The sequence below is a fragment of the Peromyscus californicus genome, unplaced genomic scaffold, assembly GCF_007827085.1.
Source record: "Peromyscus californicus insignis strain IS unplaced genomic scaffold, ASM782708v3 Scaffold_20__1_contigs__length_68692818, whole genome shotgun sequence".
Classification (NCBI taxonomy): domain Eukaryota; kingdom Metazoa; phylum Chordata; class Mammalia; order Rodentia; family Cricetidae; genus Peromyscus; species Peromyscus californicus.
Genome location: NW_026294503.1, coordinates 4,938,161 through 4,959,975, shown reverse-complemented (window position 1 = coordinate 4,959,975; position 21,815 = coordinate 4,938,161). Strand labels below are relative to the sequence as shown.

Below are 21,815 nucleotides of genomic sequence, written 5' to 3'. Positions count from 1 at the left end.
CTCTTGGCATTTTAGCCTGGTATAACAGGAGGGTGGGGGACTGGAAGAGCAAGTCTGTGCTCTGCTATAAGCAGGGCCTGAAGGTGCAAGAGCAGCCCAGACCCAGGACACAGAGACCTCTTCCTCGAAGACAAAGAGCACCTGGGGTCACCACACAGAAATCACCAGACGCTGCTGTTTGACTCGTGTTATGAATATTTATTTTCTTCTTAAAAATGTACAAAAAATAAAATAACATATTTATAGTTTATAGATTCCCCCTTTCCCATTTACAAAACTATTAAGTTACATTTACTCTTTTTTTAGGTGGGAGCAGATTGTACACACATCAATCTCCCCTTGCCTGTCTTTCAGAAAGGGCCAGTCTCAGAATTTGGCACAAATCCTCCTTTCCTGTTGCATTTTCATGACTATTAAATATGAAGGAAAGTAAATGTTTTAACTCATTTCATGCTTCCCGGGTCTCTGCGTTAGGACATGCCTTAGTCTCTTAGGAACTGATGTCAATATGACAGCCCCCTGTGTACCTCTCTGTTGGTTCCAATTTCTAAACACCGGGAAAGTTTCAACATTTGAGGACACGGAAGGAAACGCTTTCTGGCTTCATGCGTGCCCCATCTTCTGTGGATTAAAAACAATGACAAAAAGTTCTTTATTTGGGTGAGATTAATTCAGGGACAAAGTTGAGGCAAGCTTTTCTAGCTTGCTGGAGTGTTTTGTTCAGAAAAGGATGCTCAGCAAAGCTCTGCTAGCTAGCACAGCAAGGGACGCCCCCAGTGGCCACTCCAGGACCTGACGCTGTGACACTCTTTGTGACACTTTTTCATGGCACCGGCTTTTATCCCTTGTCTGGCAATGGCTATCACAAACATTGCTTAGGGGTTCAGGACAAAGGCAAAGCAAAGCCATCTCTGGCTTGTCTTTCGGCCTTACAGCAGACCAGCAGTTTTCCAGAGACTGGTAGCCAGTGGGGTTGCTACACATCTGTCTTCTCCCTGCTCTGGAGTTCTGCACCCACACATAAGGTCTGCCAACATGTTTTGAGCTAACCCCAAGTGTTGTAGAGCATAGATCAGAGACCCACTAGCAGCACCCTGGAGGGTCCCCAAGCTGCTGGTTCAAGGAATGGCATTTAGAGTGGCAGAGAGGACTGGAACAGAGCTGAGCACAGGGTGCAAGCCTTTGGCCACACAAAGGATAAGGAGTGCCGGGGCTCTCAGAAAGGCGTCCCTGCTGTCCCTTGGGATCCTCTTCCTTATGGCACCTACTCTCCATCCCATTCCACTTCTTTGTCACTTTGGAGAGCAATGGCTGGTCTAGAGTCAGCCTCAGGGGCAGGTGGGACAAGAAGGTAGGAGCCGACAACTGAGCCTCCAGGTAAGACATCAAAGTGCTTCCCAGGCAGATCTGGACCTTTCCATGGAAGCTGTCTCATTATCCAGGCCTGGGAGTGGGATATGCATGGCTACTCAAACTAGTGCTCAGCCCATGGGGGCACATACAAGTCCCTAAGCTACCGACCTGTCCTCTCAGAGAGAACAGTAGCCCACGATGGGGCACGCTTTCGTGACTGTTCAGGAAAGCAGTTTTCTCTTGACCTCCCAAGGGTAAGGAGAGGAGCAGCCTCGGCTCTCCAGGGTGCCTCCCAAAGCTGGTTTGGGAATTGCCAGGGCTCCCATGGTTTTCCACAGCCTGCGTGGATAGCCCCACCTCTTCTGGTCTCCAGAAGCATGAGAAGAACGTCTGCTGTTCACAGCCAAGCCGAGCTGCTGGCTCGCTTTGCAAAACTACAGTTGGGTTTCCAAAGGGGCCACTTGAGATGAAGGACATGCTTGTAAACTGTGAGGTACTACAGTGTCCAGGATCCCCATGTCGGCCAAGCAGTTCTGTAGCAGGTCCCGGCGACAGGGCCCACCCCAGTGTAAACCCCTGCAGAAACTTTACAAAAGGCTTAAGTTACCAAAGCTAAACAAGGCACTGACAGGATGGCCCGGCCCAGACACACCACCCGGAGAGAAAACAGGAGGGCCTCAAGGGCGTCCCGTTTGAGGAGAAAGGGCTCCGTCTGGGGACGGGGAACAAGTCCTCAGGCATGGCCCAATGAAGAGTCCATCCTGGCATTCACCACAGTCACATGACACCCCAAAGGCCACTTTCCTAGCCTCCTCTTGGATAGAGCAGGATGCTCTGAGTCTCAAGGTCTGTGTCTTCTCCAGGCCAGTGGCGGTAAACATGCCCGCACACCACAGGTAAAATATATTACTGCGATATTATGTACAAAATATGTACATGGTCATTAGGCTTACTTTGTGTTCCTTATTACTGACATGGTAGCAGAATGTCTTCCTGTACAAGGCCCAGTGGCTACTTGCGGAGATCCCCTGGAGGTATTTAGTAAAATGACCTTCTTCAGAGCTATCTGAAGGTTTGGGGCCAGTAAATGGGTGTCTTTCTTACCCCACCCATGAAGACTGCACCAAGAAGCAGCTCATCTTGTCCATCCACTCAAGAGATGTGAAGTAAGAAAAGACACACCAGTTCCCCGGGCTCTTCGAGATGAGTGGACTGGCTGTGTTTCCCTTGAAGGGGGCACTCTGGATGCCTCACGTGGAGCTATCAGTAACTTGTAGAGTCCTGGAGGGCCTGGACTCCAGGCTCTTGGGGGGGAAATGGGCAATAAATAAGGGCCTGACAGGCCCAAAGAAATTTGCTGAGGGGCTCAGCCTTCAGCTCCGTGGGGAGCAAATGGAAGAGTCGAACATGGACAGTCACTGGGCCTTGGGCCCTGCCCCTTTCCCAGCAGTCTTGTAACAGTCTTGTGAGGTGGGTGAGATGGAGCTCCAGGTTCTGGGCCAGCGAGATTCCATCCCGTCTGTCCCAGGAAGGAGCGCCCTGAAGAAAGCTCCTGTCAAGGGGCCCCGTGCCCAGGACTCAGATCTCCATCAGCGTGATCTTGAAGCCTTCCACCATGCTCTCCATGTTGAGGATGAAGGTGTCCTCATTTGAATAGTGCTCAATGATGTTGTCGTCCATGTTCACCAGGATGCTGTCACAGTTGGGGGAGATGGGGTGGAGTAAGAAACAAAGCCAGTGAACAGAGGACTCAGTGCAGGAACACCCTTCAGGCTGGGTGTCCCTAACCTTCTTCTACTTCCCTCCCCTAAAACAGAAACCTTCTAGTTTCTTCCCCTAAAGGAAGCGGAGCCTCAGTTTCCCTGAACTACCCTTACAATTTCTTATTAAACAGGGCTTCTGAGATCATTTGGCCCAACCGCTATGCCTCAGAGAAGTTAGCAGAGGGCCAAACGATTCTTGGCTACTGAACCACAGTCCAAATAGTTCGGACCCTGAGGGGTTTTATTGCGAACCTCAGCTGCCCTTGACCGCACACATACGTGCAGTAAAAGACAGTGCACACGGCTTAAAGGCAAGTTCATCATCAGTAATTTGCAAGTAAGAAACAACCCAGCCAGTGAGGACTAGGATAGGTCTAAAGCTGGCTTTGCCTCACCCCTGCAAGCTCCCCACCTCTCCTCCGCTGCCTGAAAGTACGTATGTGTGCGTGATGTTCAGAAGTGGCCGTTTAATCACCGGGACTAGAATGGCAGACGGTGTGAGCCACCTGTGGGTGCTGAAAGCTGAACCAGGGTCCTGTGGAAGAGCCTCACGTGCTGTCGACCAGGAAGCCACCCTCCAGCACCTCTCTGTGATGAGGAGGACCTGAGCCTCTCCTTCCTGTCAGTTTGGGAAGGAATGACGCACTGAGTTGTTTTATAGTGGTGCCCGCTTTGCCTGTCCTGGCTTCAGTTTCTTCCTTTACAAACGGAAGAACGACCCACGCTTAGTGGGTTGTTGTCAGGACACAAGCCTGTGCACAGGACTTCACAGTGAGGCTCTCTAGCCTTCAGGACTTGAGGCACCACTCAAAGGAGTCTCCCCAGCCCACTGTGCTGGAAAAAATTGCAGCACACGTTCACTGAGTTTCCAACAAGAGCTTAAATTTGATGCTCAGTCAGCCAAAGGCTCCAAATTCAGACAGTCCGGGAATCCCAGGTCATGTTTCCCTAATGAGGGGGTCAGAGGGAGCCCTAGGGGGCCTTAAAAGGGGCAGAGGTGAATGACCTCCTGAGTCCTGAGACCATAGGCCCCGCCCCCCACCTGTGTTCTGTTTACTAAACGTGAGAGCCGAGGTGAAATGCTGAAGCGGCCTGCTTTCTTTCCTCATCTGTAAGCTCATGGATTAGTGAGGGGAAACACCGGGCAGGGGACCCACAGCCTCCTGACCACCCAGCCAGGAAGGACCGATTGTTCTTACCAATGTGGACAAACAGGTCCCACGGCCATCTGAGAAGATTCCATGAATGATTACCTTGGAATAATTTCCGATATCCTCAACAAACTATTGTCCCTACTGTCACTCAGGAGCCAATGTAAAGAGGGGTGACCTCTTCACTTTCCACTGTGTCCCCACCACCTCTCTGTCCCTCTGGTCCATGCTGTCTACAGGTGCATCTCAGGTGACATCCTGGCAGAGCACTGTGGGTCTCTCTGCCTCAATCACTAAAGATCTTTAACCGGCACCGTGGGCCCCAGAGGTAACAAGAGGTAAAGAAAGTACCATTTTAAAATGCACCCTGCAGACATGGAAGCTAGCCGAGGTTAGCTCTTTCTTACCCCTTTTTGCTCTTCTTATAAAGCTTTGTGATTTTCTCCACGGGCAGTCCATACTTCTCAGACAGCTGAAAGAGGAAAGACAGGGAAGCTGGTCAGCAGGGGAAGCAATGTGGAACATTCCAGTTAAACTCCCACGTTGCCCTGAGCCCGGACAGTCTGCCCTCACGAGACAAGGTGGAAAATCTCATTTATAAGGAACAAAAGGCCTCAGTTTCCCTGAACTCCCCAAGCCGCTGGCTTTATAGGTTAGTAAAATGAGGTTTCTAGAAGTGAACAGAGCTCCAGATCACAGTTAGCAACTGATAGGGTCACAACCTAACTAACTGTGCCCCCGACTGCTTCCATCGAGTCCCACGTTCTCGGTCCTTAGCAGGAAGAGAAAAGAAACAATTGCAGTTCATGATGTGAGCACACAGCCTGTGAGTGTGTCAGAGTTTGTGTCTAATACCACCCCGTTTTTATTCTCGTGGACAGATCTGAAATCACTCACCCAAACAAGTTTGATCATTGATATCGGCATTTCCGATCAGTTTAAAAAACAAAAAAGCTTCTAATCACAATGTTGGGTTAAATAGGTAGCCATATCTCAAACCAGATTTCAAGTGAGCCCGCCAGGTGTAGTGGCACACACCTGTAACCCCAGCACTAGGGCAGACTATCACGTGAGCTATGTAGTACGCTCCAGATCAACATCGATAGGTAGGGAGAAAAAAAGTTCAGGTGGACAAAAGATTTATATACGAAAGATGAGACCATAAAAGTACAGGAGAAAATAAACATGAGTTAATTCTTTGTGTAACTATCATCCTAAAGTACAGTTTTCTAGGGAGACATGAAACTGTAAAAAAACAAGGTTAAATATTAATAACAATGTAGAATTGCTGTGGGATGGTCTGTATGTCAAATGTGTTGCTGATTGGTCAATAAATAAAACACTGATTGGCCAGTAGCCAGACAGGAAGTATAGGCGGGACTAACAGAGAGGAAAATTGAGAGAACAGGAAGGCGGAGGGAGACACTGCCAGCTGCCACCATGACAAGCAGCATGTGAAGATGCCGGTAAGCCACGAGCCACGTGGCAAGGTATAGATTTATAGAAATGGATTAATTTAAGATGTAAGAACTAGATAGCTAGAAGCCTGAGCCATTAGGCCAAACAGTTTAAATAATATAAGCATCTGTGTGTTTATTTTATAAGTGGGCTGTCGGATGGCTGGGGTTTGGCGGGACCCAGAGAGAAAACTCTACAGTTACATAGAATGTTAAAATACCAGTAGATAATACCAGTAGATTAAAAAAAAAAACACCACACACAAAAAAATAATAACATGCTGGAAAGCATTTTAAAATACAAACAACAGACACAGTGTAAACTGCTGTAAGTTAAAAAGAACTGGGTGGGGAGCTGGGTAGGGGAGAAAACACAATGCATTTCAGAGAAGAAAAACATTGGGTGCTAAGCATATGAAAACCGTACTGCACTTTTATTTAAAATTTTCAAATGAAACAATAGTAGGATAGTACTTTTAATTTATCAAACTATCAAAAATGCAAATGAGAGCCCAGAGAGGCAGCTCAGAACGTAAAAGGATTTTCTGCTTTTGGCCCACAGCTCCAAGGGATCTGACGCCCTCTTCTGGCTCCCGTGAGTACCTGCACACACATGGCAGACACACTGACACATTAAAAATAAATCTAAAACCAAACAAAAATGAAGTGATAATCTAACATTGGTCAGGGTGTGAGGACAGCTATGTTCAGGTTCTGTGGACGGGACAGGGAAGCACAGCCTCCTGGGAAGGAAGTTTGGCAGAGCATGAAGTTTTTAAAAGCACATGTGTTCTGAGCCACAGACTCCATGTCTAGCAATCTGATATACAGAAATATTCTCATACTCAGAGATGTTCTGAATATCACTGTTCATAATAGAGAAACTTTCTTAACACCCATAAATATCTTGATATTTTCTTCAGATTGCACTTAAAAATATGAAAAGCTTATACTGCTTAGTATATTAGGTGGGGCAAATCAAGTGGAAATTTGTCTATATAGCATAATCTTGTCTGCATTTTAAACCTTTATGTATGTTTAAATGTACAGAAAATATTTAAATGACATGCCGAATCCACTAATGGCGGCTCCAGTTGATAAATGTTGGATTCAAGCTCCCTTTATTTTGTATAATCTGTAGTGCTTATTTTCATGACTGTGTCATTTTTCTAAGTGCAAAGGGGCAAGAGCTGACAGATGCATTCTGGGAAGATCAGCTTCAAATATGCGCCGTGCCCTGCCCTACGAAATGACTAGTGGCTCACAGGCGGCGGAGGCAGGGGAGGTTTGGGGCCACACTTGGAGAGGGCAGCACAGGCTAGAAGGGGGCTGAAGAGCCCTAGGGGGGAGCTGGCATCCTGAGAAGAGTTTGTTCCAGAGAACCCTAGTTCCTACCCTTCCGTTCCCACGGCAGGGCAGAAAGAACTCTTCACCCTCCATATACCCAGAAGCAAGACATCTGGGCTGAGGACAGAGAGGTAACAGTAAAGGGAGGCTGGACAAGCAGCCACCTGCTTGCTGCGTGGGGCACACCACTGATGGTCCTGATGAGAATAAGCCGGAATGAACAAAACGTTTTTTAAAAGAACAAAAGCAGCACGCTTCTTGGCCAGTGAGATGCTCATGGGTAAAGGCTCTTGCTGCCAAGCCTGGCGACCTGAGTTCGCCCCCCGAAACTACCAGGTGCAAGGCGAGAACTCTGACTAGCGAGTTGTTCGCTGACTTCCACGTGCGCCGTGTCAATAAACGGAAAGAGAAACCTTTCCAACGGGAGCACAGAGGCAGCCAACTGACAGACCCTGTGTTCGAAGCACTCATCTGAAGAGAATGTAAACGAATGAACAGGCAGAGAAAATGCAAAGCCGATGAACGGGAGCACGATGTCATGAGAAGCAGAAGCTAAGAGAACGGCAGTCAGGAAACTGTGTGCCCACAGCTCAGACCGGGGCAAACATCATCACAGACGTGCCGTGAAGTGCGGCGGGAGACTTACTTATTTCAGAATTGGCGAAATCTAGTAGAAAAATCAGACTGACATGACGGATCAAGTTTATATAATAAAATACATACACACATACATATCCCACCTCCCAAAGAGACTCTGTCATGTAGTAGGTAACAAAGACAGACAGGCCACACTGGACCATAATTCAATAAATTGAGAAATTAAACTTGAGAAGTTTATCAGAAATTTTTGCCTCTCAGAAGTCTTCTACTCTCTTCTCTCTTCCTCCCGTTGAGGTCCGGACACTATTAGTCAAGTCTCCTGGTGTCCATATTTGCATATGCAAATCCAAAGGGAGCCGCTGGTTTCGGCTAGGTTGGTAGGGTGCTTGCCTAGCATGCACAAGGCCCTGGATTTGATCCCAGGAGTGCATAAATTGGGTGTGATGGGTGCACACTTGTAGTCTCAGCACTCTGGGTCATCCTCTGCTACACAGCAAGTTCTGAAGTCAGCCTGGGCTACATGAGACCCAGAGAGGGAGGGAGGGAGCCAATAAGGTGAACTAGTTCTGTCCCTTGGGCTCTGAGTTGAATTGAGTTCTTGCTGAAGCAATGACATTCTCGAGTGGCCTAACTTCCTTACTCATTCCTGGGGCTCTAGAACCTCTCAGTGAGCAGAGCTAGCCCACGGAAACTACTTGAGAGCGGCCAGCTTCCTCAGTATTTCTAGAGTTATTTCCCCAGACGGCTGGCCAAAGCCACAGCTTCCGACTGTTTGCAGGTTTTCAGAGGGTGGGGACGGAAGTTTAGGTGGGGGCAGCATCCAGGCAGGCACTCCAGGGGGGTGGACAGGAAGTGACCTCAAGGTCGTCCTGACCTCCACACATGGCCCAGTCATGCTCACACACGAAAATACACTCTTGTGCACACACAAAACCACACAGATTTGTTTTTTTAAGTGAGCATACCGTCTGTAACAGAGCTACCCCACCCTGTCACGTGGCCTGACTCACAGGCTGTAGGAAATCCACATGGGCTACAGAAACAGCCACCACCCCCAAACTGTTCATGAATCTGCCTGATACGGCACCTGACTCAAATGTCAATTCACACCTGAAGGAAGGATGGGTACACTGTTCCAGTCTGTCTAGATGACAAAGCCACACTTCATCACTGCTATTATTTTAAAGAAAAAGAAATTTCAAAAAGACTGCAAGAAAAAAAGAAGACACATGACATGAAAGAGGAAGAGAGACTGCGGGAGGCTGTCAAGGAAGATGGGACAGGAAGTGCGGGAGCCGCTGAGGGAGGAAAATCAGCTAAACTTTGTTAGTTCAAAACTGCTGTGGCATCTAACGCCGTGGGTGCTAGAGCCAAAAGTGCAGTAAAGTAAGCAAAAGGCTTTTCAAGGGCCTTTGTACTCCAGTACACACTTTCTTCTTACGTTCAAGTAATTTACAGCTGAAGACGGGGAATCTGGACAGGGGAAATGGGAGCCCGCTCCCTATGGAGGGCAGCCCAGTCCTGAGCTATGGATCAGCGCATCACCCGGGGTCTGTCATCTGCTTCCTCGGAATGTTTAGCTAGGTGATGCCGGGGCCATCCTTCTCATATAACTCATCCAGAAATGTAGTGAACAGTGGGAACGCTGACTGTTAGGCAGATGGCCCTGTCGCAGAAGGGACTGCAGGACACACAGACCTGATGGGTCATACTTTGACTCTTGGGGTTGTGAGTCTGCTGGCTCCGGATGACTGAGTTCCTTTATCAACAGAGATAGCGGTTGGTCTTCCTAAACTACCAGTGGCCAACGGAGGAGGAGCCCCAGGCCAGGCCGATTCTACAACCACAGGGACACACTTAGGAAATAGCTTATGGGGCCATTCCTTGGTTTAAAAATATATTTACAGGGATCTGGCTCCCCATAATGTCTGATGAGGGGGGTATTTCTACTCTAAGGGAACAGCTGTTAGGGAAGAACCAGGGCCAGTTCAGGTGAGGCTACACACCAGGTCAACACTCCCAAACATTTGTGTTCAAGCAGGGAGCCTACCGCTTCTGCTGCTCCTCAGCCACTCCTGGGGAGTCTGCCGGGAGGGGCACGGGGGCTGAAAGCAAAGGCTGCGACTGGGCTCTGAGTGGGCACCTTTGAAACACAGGGGGAGGCTTCAATGAGCCACTTACTGAAGTGAGGCTCCACTGTGTTCCTAGGAGGAGGTGGGGCTGTCTGTGCCCGCAGGAAGTCGTTCTCAAGTGACAGAGTCAAAGACGGCTTGGCAAGCACAATATCTCTTAACAAACTTACTTCAGAAGTAGTTTTTCTCCTCATTTGGCGTTCAGTCTATTTCTCCACAAGTAACTTTTAGTTGTCACCAAAAATGATAAATAAATGAGCTTTAAATGACAGCATTATTCTGAAATTGAGTCAAGACAAAATATGAAGGTCAAGAGTCATAATGCATTGCCGGGCGGTTGTGGTGCACACCTTTAATCCCAGCACTCGGGAGGCAGAGCCAGGTGGATCTCTGTGAGTTCGAGGCCAGCCTGGTCTACAGAGTGAGTTCCAGGAAAGGCGCCAAAACTACACAGAGAAACCCTGTCTCGAAAAAAAAAAAAAAAAAAAAAAAAAAAAAAAAAAAAAAAAAAAAAAAAAAAAAGAGCCATAATGTTGTCTTATTTTGGGGGCTCGCTTTCTGTGGGATGCTGTGGGATGTTCTGTATGGCAAATGTGTTGCTGATTGGTCAATAAATAAAACACTGATTGGCCATTGGCTAGGCAGGAAGTATAGGTGGGACAAGGAGGAGAATAAAGCTGGGAAGTGGAAGGCTGAGTCAGAGAGACACTGCCAGCCGCCACGATGACAAACAGCATGTGAAGATGCCGGTAAGCCACGAGCCATGTGGCAAGGTATAGGTTAATGGAAATGGATTAATTTAAGCTGTAAGAACAGTTAGCAAGAAGCCTGCCACAGCCATACAGTTTGTAACCAATATAAGTCTCTGTGTTTACTTGGTTGGGTCTGAGCGGCTGTGGGACTGGCAGGTGAGAGAGATTTGTCCTGACTGTGGGCCAGGCAGGAAAACTCTAGCTACAAATGGCGTCCAACGTGGTGGCAAGAGTTTCCACTTAAAAACTGAGAAAAAAGATTCTAAAACGGAGCTAAAAACAGTTCCTAATTTTCTCTCTCAAATGAGCAGCAGCTGCCGGTTTGAGCTACTGGTGGGTTCCTAGCTTATGCGCTCAACCTGCCGTATGACGGGAATGAGGCCTCTGCAAGTGGCACATTAAGCTGCATAGTGGATTTAGACTTTGCTAGTACAAAACAAAAAAAGGTTTCTGGGCTACATGCTGCTTGGATAAAAGCATAGACCCACGATAGCTCCCAGAGCTGGCGGTAAAGTACCACGGCCATGTTAGGAAGCTGAGGTGGGCAGAGCCAGCAGCCACAGCTGCTGCAGTTTAAAGCAATAGATTCACAATAAGACAGATTCAGATGTAATAGTTTACAATGTGTGTAAAATATACGTAGGCTTGAAAGAGACAAAAAAGGTGATATATACAGTTATATAAACAAATACATAGTTTTAAAAAATAAAGTCTTGGGGGCTGGAGAGATGGCTCAGAGGTTAAGAGCACTGACTGCTCTTCCAGAGGTCCTGAGTTCAATTCCCAGCAACCACATGGTGGCTCGCAACCATCTGTAATAAGATCTGGTGCCCTCTTCTGGCCTGCAGTCATACATGCTGTATACATAATAAATAAATAAATCTTTAAAAAAAAAATAAATAAAAAAAAAATAAAGTCTTTAAAGACACAGTAAAATTAATATAAAAAAATAAGACACGTAAAGATGAATATTACACAGAGAATCTGGATTGTGTTGTCTTTGGGATTCTTAACTTCAGAGAGATATTTGATTGTAAAGGAAGCTGAGTTAAACCAATATGCATATTTTAAAGATATCTTGACTTCAAAATTTGGATGTAAGGATATGTTACTTTGGAAAGGAGACTCTGCTTTTGTTCCCACAGAAAGGCAAAGGCTATGGATTTGTTCCAGATTAAGATACATCAGGTTTGACCAGCCAAGACCCCCTGAAAGGTCTCTGATGACACCATGGCCCAGATGATCCAACATCCAGAATGGTTTGAAGGCACTGGCTCAGACAATACAGCCTCACGGACTATTCCATAATCCTAAAATTTTCTTTGTGTCCCCATAAGATACAGCGCCCCCCTCCAGCAGGAAGTAGTAAGAGAAGCTACGCCCAAATTCCCAAATTATATGTAATTTTACTTTGTTAAGGTTAAAACCTTCCTTTTTGAAAAAAAAAGGGGGGGGAAGTGCTGTGGGATGTTCTGTATGGTAAATGTGTTGCTAATTAGTCAATAAATAAAACACTGATTGGCCATTGGCTAGGCAGGAAGTGTAGGCAGGACAAGGAGGAGAATAAAGCTGGGAAGTGGAAGGCTGAGTCAGAGACACACTGCCAGCCGCCATGATGAGAAACAGCATGTGAAGATGCCGGTAAGCCACAAGCCACGTGGCAAGGTATAGATTAACGGAAATGGATTAATTTAAGCTGTAAGAACAGTTAGCAAGAAGCCTGCCACGGCCATACAGTTTGTAACCAATATAAGTCTCTGTGTTTACTTGGTTGGGTCTGACGGCTGTGGGACTGGCAGATGAGAGAGATTTGTCCTGACTGTGGGTCAGGCAGGAAAACTCTAGCTACAGTGGGACGCTGGACTGGGAGACATAACGCCCACCCCTCAGAGCAGGTGTCTTCCTCTGGCTCAGGAGCTTGGAGGAGACCCTGGCACCATTCCCACAGCCCCTGCATTGGCAGACACTTCACATGAGTAGGTTACTATACGATGGGTTTGCCATCCATCCTTTTGGACAATGAGCACTGAGAACCCAGAGTCTGGACAGCACAATGTGTTTTCTAATGCTGGTTCCTACTCAAAAGGATGGCTTAGACTGGGTGCTGGCGCACGCCTTTAATCCCAGCACTCGGAAGGTAGAGGCATGCAGATCTCTGTGATTTCAAAGCCAGCCTGGTCTACAGAGTGAGTTCCAGGACAGCCAGGGCTACACAGAGAAGCCCTGTCTTGAAAAACCAAAACCAAGGTTGGGGGGGGTGGGGTGGACACAGATGGACAAGAATGGTTTAGTAAGAAAGACACCATCACCGTGGCCTTACCAAGCCAGAGAAAGGCTCCTGCCTGGGCTGTCTCATTTGGTTCTCACCATGGCCCTGGAAGCCAGATACTCATTATTTCCATTTTAGGAATGAAAAACAGGCTAAGAAACTTCGTCTAGCTGGTGAGGAACACTGCCAGATTTTGAAGAGACGTTTTCTGAGGCCAAAGACTAGAACACTGAGCACTAAAGGATAGTATCTGCATATTCACATAAGTGGGTTTATTTTACACAAACACATATTACCCGTATTTATGCCACTGTCAATACATGCACATATCAATCTGCCCCCTGTAACTGCAGGGTCTGCACCCACAGGCTTAACCTTAGAAAGATCAAGAATACTTATTTTGTAAAAGTTGTATTTGTACTGAATGTGTACAGGTATTTTTTTGTCATTATTTCTTAAACAATGCTATTCACATCACTTTTCTATCTGTCAGGTAGTGTAAACTAGGGGTGGTTTAAAGCACATGGAGGGATGCACAGGGATTATATACAAATACACCATTTGATATAAAGGACTTAGACTTGAGCACTCATGGGGTTTGTTATTACAGAGGGTTGTGGAACCAATTCTAGATATGGAGGGATGACTATGTATTTTTGTATTCATTTTATATATACATATTACAATATACAGGAATACATATGAATGTGACATATATATACACCTATATATTCCAACCTACAAACATGTACTGGTAAATATGAGTGTAATAATAAAATGCCCTGGTCCTCAGAGGATCCACATTCCAGTGAGTGTTTTCTTACTTCACACAGAGATCCAAATAAATTCAGGATAAAACTACATAAGCAAGGTCTAGTGTTCTTCAAAAGACAACATCTTCACCAGGTGCTGAAGTCCTCCTTCAGCAGAGGCTACGGTCCTCCATGACACCCTAAGGACCATGAACTCAGTTGGCAGCTCACTGCCAGCCTACATCTCCTGAGGACCCTGACAGGGTTCTTCTTGACCATCTTTCCCACCCACCACACCCCAGAGGTAAGCAGGAGGTTTGTGTTGGGACTTTAAAGAAACCTTTCGTTCCAGAACCTGCCCAGAGCCAGGGAGGGACCCGGACTTAGCTCAAATGCTAACCCATCTCCCTGCTCCCTTCCTATCACCATCTACCAAAACAATACAGGCGTGGTGGGCTCCCCTTGAAGGAGACAAGAGACGTGCAGGCTGAGGTTGCTGAGCTGCTGTTGGAGCGAGGGAAGTGACTTGATCCATGGTGGTCCAGTGAGGTCACATCTGCACTTGTGAAAGTGGCCAGATGTTACCGAAGGAAATGAAAAGACACCAAGGATCAAAGCAGGATTCCAGCACAGCACATCAGTTCACACCTGTTCTGGATCCCTGAGGAGCTGGTTAAAAACCGACTCCTGCAGGTCCTGGTGGTATACACTTGCAGTGCCATAATCCAGTGCTCAGGAGGCTGAGGCAAGAGAATCGAGGTCAGCCTGGATTCTCAGTAAAATCAGCATCTCCAGCACTAAGGACTGAGAACATACACTGGAAATAACCTGCAGACACGCTCCTGAGCAGCACTTTCTAAGCAAGGCTCATGGGGGCCCCGAGACTGAAGCAGCAAGCACGGAGCCTGTAGGGGTCACGCTAGGTCTTCTACATGCATGACGTGGTTGTGTATTTTGGGGTTTTTACGGGACTCCTAACAGTGGGAGTAGGGGTGTCTCTGACCCTTGGGACCCTTTTCCTCCTATTGGGTTGCCTCATCCAGACTTGATGAGGGTTTGTGCCTAGTCTTGTATCTTGTTATGCGGTGTTCAGTTGACATCCCTGGGAGGCCTGCTCTTCTCTGAAGGGAGGAGATCTAGCGGGAGAGGGGAGAGGGGGGTAAGAGGAGAAGAGGGAGGAGAAATTGTGATCAGGTATTATATGAGAGAAGAATAAATTTTTTAAAAAAGTCTTGTTTCAGGGCTGGAGAGATAGGGCAGCAGTTAAGAGCACTGACCACTCTTCTAGAGGACAGGGGTTCAATTCCCAGCACCTACATGACAGCTCACAACTGTCTATAAACTCCAGTTCCAGGGCACCTAACACCTATGGCAAAACACAAAAGCACATTATAAAAAAAAATCTTGGTCCATCCCTTCTAAGCCTTTTGTTGTGTCTGCTCTGACCAGTTGTAAACATCAGAGCTGGGTGTGGTGGCGCATGCCTGTAGTCGTCGTCATGTCCGTCCGTCCGTCCATCTGTCCGGCCATCATCGTCGTCGCCCCCACCCCCCCACACACACACAGGCAGGCGGATTTCTGAATTATAGGCCAGTTTTGTCTACACAGTGTATTATAGGCTGGCTGGGGCTACACAGTGAGACCCTGTCTCAGAACAAAACAAAGAAACAGCAACAAAATTATGGTTATTAGAAGGGACATATTCCATATGCTTTCTTGCATTTGCTTCTGGGCTTGCTTCTGTTTTGTGTAGAACAGAAATCAATATTCCCCCACCAATCATGACAAGCAAAAAAAAAAAAAAAAAAAAAACTACCAGGTCCTCCATCTGTGCTTTTCGGAGGGTGGCTTCGCTGCTTTGCTCAGAATGACCTGGGGACATGAGACACCAATGCGGGGCAGCATGACACCCACAGTGGTCGCATTCTTGTGCATTATTCTAAATTTTTCTGATTGTCAGTAAGAACTACAGATAGACAGACAATCATGATACATTCACAGTATTACACAGCGGTTCACTGGGATTCTAAAACACCCTCACCATTTCCAGGCTGCATTATGCATTAAACACTGTCCCACCTCCTGCTCCCAAATCTCTGGCAACCACTCCCCTGCTTTCTCTCTCCACAAAGTCATTGATTCTGATATTACTGATAAATTGAATCACGTACTAGATGGCATTTTGTGTCGCCCTGAGCAATTTTACTCCATCTCTACTCCCAAAGAATCAGAAACAGATGTCTAAACAAAAACTAGCCATGAGAACTCATGGCAGTGCATCACAGTAGCACCCCAAAAGGAAAAACATTGGTCTGTCAGCTGAATAAATGAAAAGATGAAACACGTTGTGTCCATACCGTGGAACAGTGCTCCGCTAGCTGTAAGAAGGAATGAAGTACTGGTTTGTAACACATCTACCATGTTGGACACCAAGGGAAGGGTACGGGTGAAAGGGATGGGCAGGCGACTCCGCAGCTCGACACGTAGGAATTTCCTTACACCGCAATATTTGGCCATAAGCCCAAATGCTGTCCCATCAGAACAGTTTCTCAGGCCAGCAGTCCACCAGGAGGGGCAAGAGACACTCACTGTTGGTGTTCCCGTGACCACGCACCCCTTACCTCCTACTCCACTGTACACCAGGCAAGTGTGAGAAGACAGCACACACTCCCAGCACAGTCGAAGCCGGGTGAAGTGTGCATGACTAAAACAGAAACTGAGTTCTCCCTAGGCCATGCTGACGAACCCTGCTCTGGGTCAGCGGAGAGGCGGGGAGAATCGTTTGTAGTTCTGCAACAGATCTTTCTCCTTAACCCACATGTTACTTTGGAATATGCTACTGTAGCCAACAAGGCACCACACAGATTTTGGGTTGTGTATATTTGGGCACCTAATTCGGTTTTGTGCTGAGAGATGAACGAAAACCCCACATTCCCCTCCTCCACGGCATCTGACAGGGATGATTAGTCTGAAATCAACAGGAATATGACAGCTATCCCAGGAGTCTGTCTTCACACACTGACAGGCCCTGACACAGAGGTGGGTATTCCCAAAGATCTCAGCTCTTCCTTTCTTTCAAAAGCTCATTCTGGAGCCTGGTGGTTACACTGTTCTAGAGAGGTTCCGCCAAGGCGAACCGGGCAGGGCTCCTGGAGGCGGACGGGGCTCGGGGCTTACCGCTTCCATCAGACCCTTCACCGTGGGCGACTTCAGCATCAGAGCGTCGAACACGTCATCGTTCTCCTTCCTCACGTACAAAAGCACTACAAGAGAAGGGAGGACAGTGTGACTAGAGGCCAGGGGACCGCGCCCCGTCACAGGGTGTCTCAAGATGACATCGCCTGCCCCGCCAACAGGCTAATGCCTTCTGGAACGTGAATGCTCTGCCGCCTGTGTCCTCGCTAGAGTTTCTCGAGATGGCACGTGTCTCCTGTGACTACTCTTTCCTTTGACTTCCATTTGCAACTTTGCTCATTCAGTGACACCACTGAGGGCTTCTGGGTGTATTCAGCAAGAGCTGGTGTTGTCGCAGAGAGCTAGCTAAGCCCAACCTCTGCCTTAGGGAGTTTGTGGTCCACCAGGAGGGGAGCAGGCTTCAGGTGAGCCAGACACCATCGTGAGAATCATGAAGGGAAAGCCATGACACAATGCTTCCCAGTCTGCTCTTGCCATGGTGAGGGCCCGGAAGTGGGGTTCAAGGATCTCTGAGTTGTGAAGATCATGGGAGCATCAAGTCTAGGAAGGGACGATGCTGGGAACGTGAGGAGGCCAGGCAGACAAGCTACAGGTGCACAGACCTGTCAGGTCAACAGGGTACTACTGCCTGGGACAGTCCAGGAAGGACTAAGGAGATGGAGATTCGCAGATCTGAGTCCGGCTCAAGCCCTGCCATGACCCTAAGGGCCTACTCTCTCCAGGCCTGGGTTACCTGACAGGACACTAGCGTCTACCACATCGGATTGCCGGCGGGTTCTGTGAAGTAAGGCCCGCGAGGTAGACTCACTCTAGGCCCACACACATAGAGACCCAGTCTTCAACCTACGGAAACTGTCAGGAAGCTGTTGGGGTTCTTATAACCTCCGACTGGGACACAGCTTCTCTATTCATTTCTCTGTAAAACTTCTGAATTGGAGAGGCTACTGACTAAGATGGGATACGCAGAGACCGCGGATCCTTGGCGATGTAAATGCACCTCGGAGAGGCTAAGCTGCGCCTGCAGGACATGGCCACCCCTGCTGCTGCTTCTCCTGATCACTGTGCCTCCAACTGTGCTCACCGTTCTGGTGATCATGCTGCAAGGCAGTTCCCAGGAAAAAAATGGCCACCATGGCTCAGGTGCAATCCTGCAGCCAGAGGGCTGACTATTCTTTCTGTCCTCCAGTGGCATAACCTCCCGTGGGAAGAAACGGGCCAAAGCCGAAACCCCGCATCTCTCCACACTAAGGAAAAACCCCACGAGCCTAGTTCTAAACTGTGGTCAAATGTCCTCCTAGCTACTATCACCACCCGCCTGAGAACAAGAACTGGACCGTGAAAGCCGATAAATCCAAACCCCCACACCTCCCCTCCTCCATCCCCAAGGCTTCCTTCCCTGAAGCCTCGGCTTCTACAGACCACGTGACAGGGACTCTGCCCAAGCCCCCTGCTGGACAGTGAATGTTCAGTTACACTATGATGGAGGGAGAAGAGAGAGGGAGGAGGGAGCGGTGCCTTCTCTTTATCAAATATAAAAATGAAATTCCAGTTAAATAAGTAGACTGACTACAGTGCCAAGGATTTTCAAATTTAGTCTCTTGAAGCAATGCTGTATAGCCGACATGCCAGTTAAAACTTTATCTAGTAACCTTGATAAAGGTTATCAAAAGAGGAGGCCATGTGAGTAAAATACAGAAACCACTTAGAACACAGACCCTAATTACATCCAGATAAGGAAATTAAATTCACGGAGAAGACAAAACTGATTGCTAGTATTTGATGGAATGACTTGGTGGAAAGTCTGTGACTTCTTCCTGAAGCTCTCAACAGCCTAAAGCAGGGGAAGCAATTTCCAGCGGGCTGACCCTAGGGAAACCTGGCATTGCGGTCTATTAAAATGAGCATCACTTACAAAAGACCTCCACTCAAACCACTGTCTTTGGAACGTTGTCCTGGCTGCTCAGCAGCGCCTGGAAGGTGCTGAAGCATTGTGGGTGTGTTAGGGGAAGGGGCGGGAGTCAGGAGTGCCAGCCGTCCCTTGCTGGCCTTGTTGACAGCATCCTGGAAGTGTGCTGGGCTCCAGACCACTAGAGGGCTCGCCCAGAGACTCAGCTTTCATTAGCTGCGTTCTGTGGTGGAGCAGGGGTAGGAATCCTTCTACCAACAGCAGCAGACCAGCCACTGAACACCCCGACACCACACAGCCAAAGGCAGAAGCCTCTCGTGAAACCCCAAAATGATTCTGACCCATCACCCCACAAGCAGCTGCAAAGGAAAAACAACCATCAGCAAGGCCTTTGGTGCTGATTGTGACCACCTCCTTCTTGGGAAACTTCTGGCAGGTAACCAGTAGGAGACAAGCAAGGGCCCAGTGACTTCTCCATCCTTCTCCAAAGAGGAGTTGGGGGCAGTTTTCTTACTGCTGGTGGGTTAGGGCACCCCCTACGTCTCTCTGACTTCAGAAACCATGCCCTAACTTTTCATTAGTGCCCGACACAATTTCTAGTGGCGAATCTGGTGCCAGTTTCACAAGCTCTGAAAATAGTTGTTGGAACAGCTACCAGGTTGTGAATGTGGGGCTGAGGTACAGTTCCACACCCCAGAGTGACTCTTGGTTTTCCTAGGACTCTGCCCTAACCCTAAGTAAAGTTAGGGAGGAAAAGACACCAAGGGATGGAGATGAAAATGTGTGATGGTGAGCTGGAGCCAGAGGTTTCATGGGCATGTCCAGGCTACTGCTGATCACATGAACCATTGGTTCATGGAGATGGCACCACCCCCACCCCCGACACACATACACAGACACACACTGACACACACACACACACACACACACACACACACACACACACAGACACACACATCTCTTCTGAACTGTGTATCACTGCTGTGTGAGTCAGGAGATACGTTACCATCTCCTAAGGCAAAGGAAAAGTCTGTAACTGCCTATCTGTGTGAGGAAAAGCCCACCAGGGTCGGCACTGGTTCAGTCTCAGGGAGTGAGTTCTTGACAAGACACTCCACAGCCTTTACATGGGGATAGACTGTACTCTGAGCCTTGTCAGTAGCATGCCAGGATGGAGAGATACCTCGCTTTATGCTTTCTTCTTTAATCTGCTTGGACGGTGTTGGACCAAACTCCTCTTCCATGGGCCTGAACATCCGTTTAACGAGGACGCTGCTGCTGGAGAAGATGAGCAGAAACGGTTAAATACAGAAGAGTGTCACAATTCTCAGCTCTCCTGGAGCCTGTCCTCTCTCTGTTCACACCACTCCTCCCCCTGCAGGTTCCAAGTCATTCCCGCTGAGGGATAAAGCACACACCATCTTCAGAGGGAAGACCTAAGGCTCTGTACTGAAGACGGACCCACAAAGAGAATGCTGAGCTCCTCTCCTTCACTCTTCAGAAGATTAGGGCCATGGGGGCCACGGGAAAGCTGGTTTTACTAGCAGTGGCTGTGTGGCACCCAAGTTGCAGCCACCCTTCACATCCATGAGGTCTGGCTGTCCTGTGTGCTCCTGATGGTCCCTTGGAGCACAGAAGGAGACAAGACAGGCCACCTCAGCAGACCTCTGTGGGGATTGTCCTAACTCCCCACGGCTGACCCTTCCCTAGTTGCCACAGTAGGAGGTCCAATCCACTCCTTCCCTCTTCTGCTACCTCCTGGAAGATGGTGGTGCTGAGCCCTGAACATTCTCTGTGGGGTCAGTTCGGATAGTTGTGCATTCGCTTCCAAAGTCCCTGTGCGTTCCAGACACACTAAGAAAAGGGAAGGACTGTTTGAAAGGAAGAAAATTAGAAGAGAAATCAGAGAAATGGAGATTGGCTATTCTTTCATCTCAGAAATGCAGATGCAGGGCTGTGGAAAACACTGACTTTTCTGGGATTGATTGGCCCATGAACTAGTGTCTGGCAGATCACTTAGAATTCTTAGGACAGGAACTCTGAGGTCAGACCACCTTGACTGATTTAAAATCCCTGCTTTATAGTTTATTACTATACAGACTTGGACATGTTTCTCAACTTCCCTGTGCCTCAGTCTCCTTATCTTTAAAAGGAGACTGTTGACATAGAAATGACAATATTTGAGGAACTAGAAATATTAATTACACTGAGTTGATCATTACACACTGTGTACACTGTAAAATGATGATACTATGCCCTATAAATGCACACAAATATTATGGATCAAATAAAAAATAATTAATTTAATAAAACGTAAAAGGAGGCTGGGGAGGTAGCTCAGCAGTAGACTGTATACTGCTCTTGCAGAGGACTGGAGTTAGTTCCAAGCACCCACTCCAGGTAGTTCAGGCTTCTCTAACTCCAGGTCCAAGAGATCCAACGCACCTGCCTGCACGCATGTGCACATACCCACATGGAACATACACATGTAATGTAAAATAAGAAAAATTAAAAAGTTTAGAGGAGGCTCAAGAGAACCCATTGAGTGCTGGGGACTCACAAAGTCCTGGGACTCAAGGTCAACACCACTGGAACACCAGGCGAAGACAGAAGATGCTAATGATCACAGGCTGGAGAGGCTTGAGGATAAGAAAGATGGAGAAGGCTAGTTCAACTAGCACTTGGTGTTCATGGGAAATGGGCATGTAGGAACTCCAGTCTTGCAGACTGTAGCACAAAACCCCGAGACTCCTGAGTGGACTTCCTGCCATCAGAGAGGCATTCACCACTTCCCAGGTCAGTTAGTAGAAATCCAGGACACCCTACTGTGGACAGTCCAAACCATTTCCATCCATGCTTACATCATGAAACCCATGGTGCTTAATTCACCTTTTCATACGCAGAGGGTGTATCAGCCAATCAAATTCCCTCACACAAGTTCAGGCTTCACAAAGCATGCTCCACCCCCTTGCCCACTGAAGTTCCATGAGCACTCTGTGAGCCAGCCCATGTTCACAATGACAGAAGGCTCAGGCGTGTTAGAGGCCTGGAACAGGGATCCAGCTAACAGGGAAGGAAGGAGATTCACATGGGCAACCTCCAAGGAACTGCCTCATGGAAGAGTTACCCAAGAACCTG

The 21,815-nt window shown here is 47.9% G+C and overlaps 1 protein-coding gene across 1 annotated transcript in view; it reads right to left on the bottom strand.

Annotated features, from left to right (window-relative positions):
* Window positions 1-276: 276 nt before the first annotated feature.
* The window catches only part of Grhl2 (grainyhead like transcription factor 2), a 101,399-nt gene continuing 79,860 nt past the window's right edge, over window positions 277-21,815 (bottom strand). The window contains exons 12-15 of the mRNA XM_052747401.1: window positions 19,861-19,955; window positions 16,754-16,839; window positions 4,675-4,739; window positions 277-3,046 (exon numbers count right to left, since the gene is read on the bottom strand). Of these exons, the coding sequence (XP_052603361.1) occupies window positions 2,932-3,046; window positions 4,675-4,739; window positions 16,754-16,839; window positions 19,861-19,955 (361 nt within the window). The 3' untranslated portion in view covers window positions 277-2,931. The remainder of the gene's footprint in view (window positions 3,047-4,674; window positions 4,740-16,753; window positions 16,840-19,860; window positions 19,956-21,815) is intronic.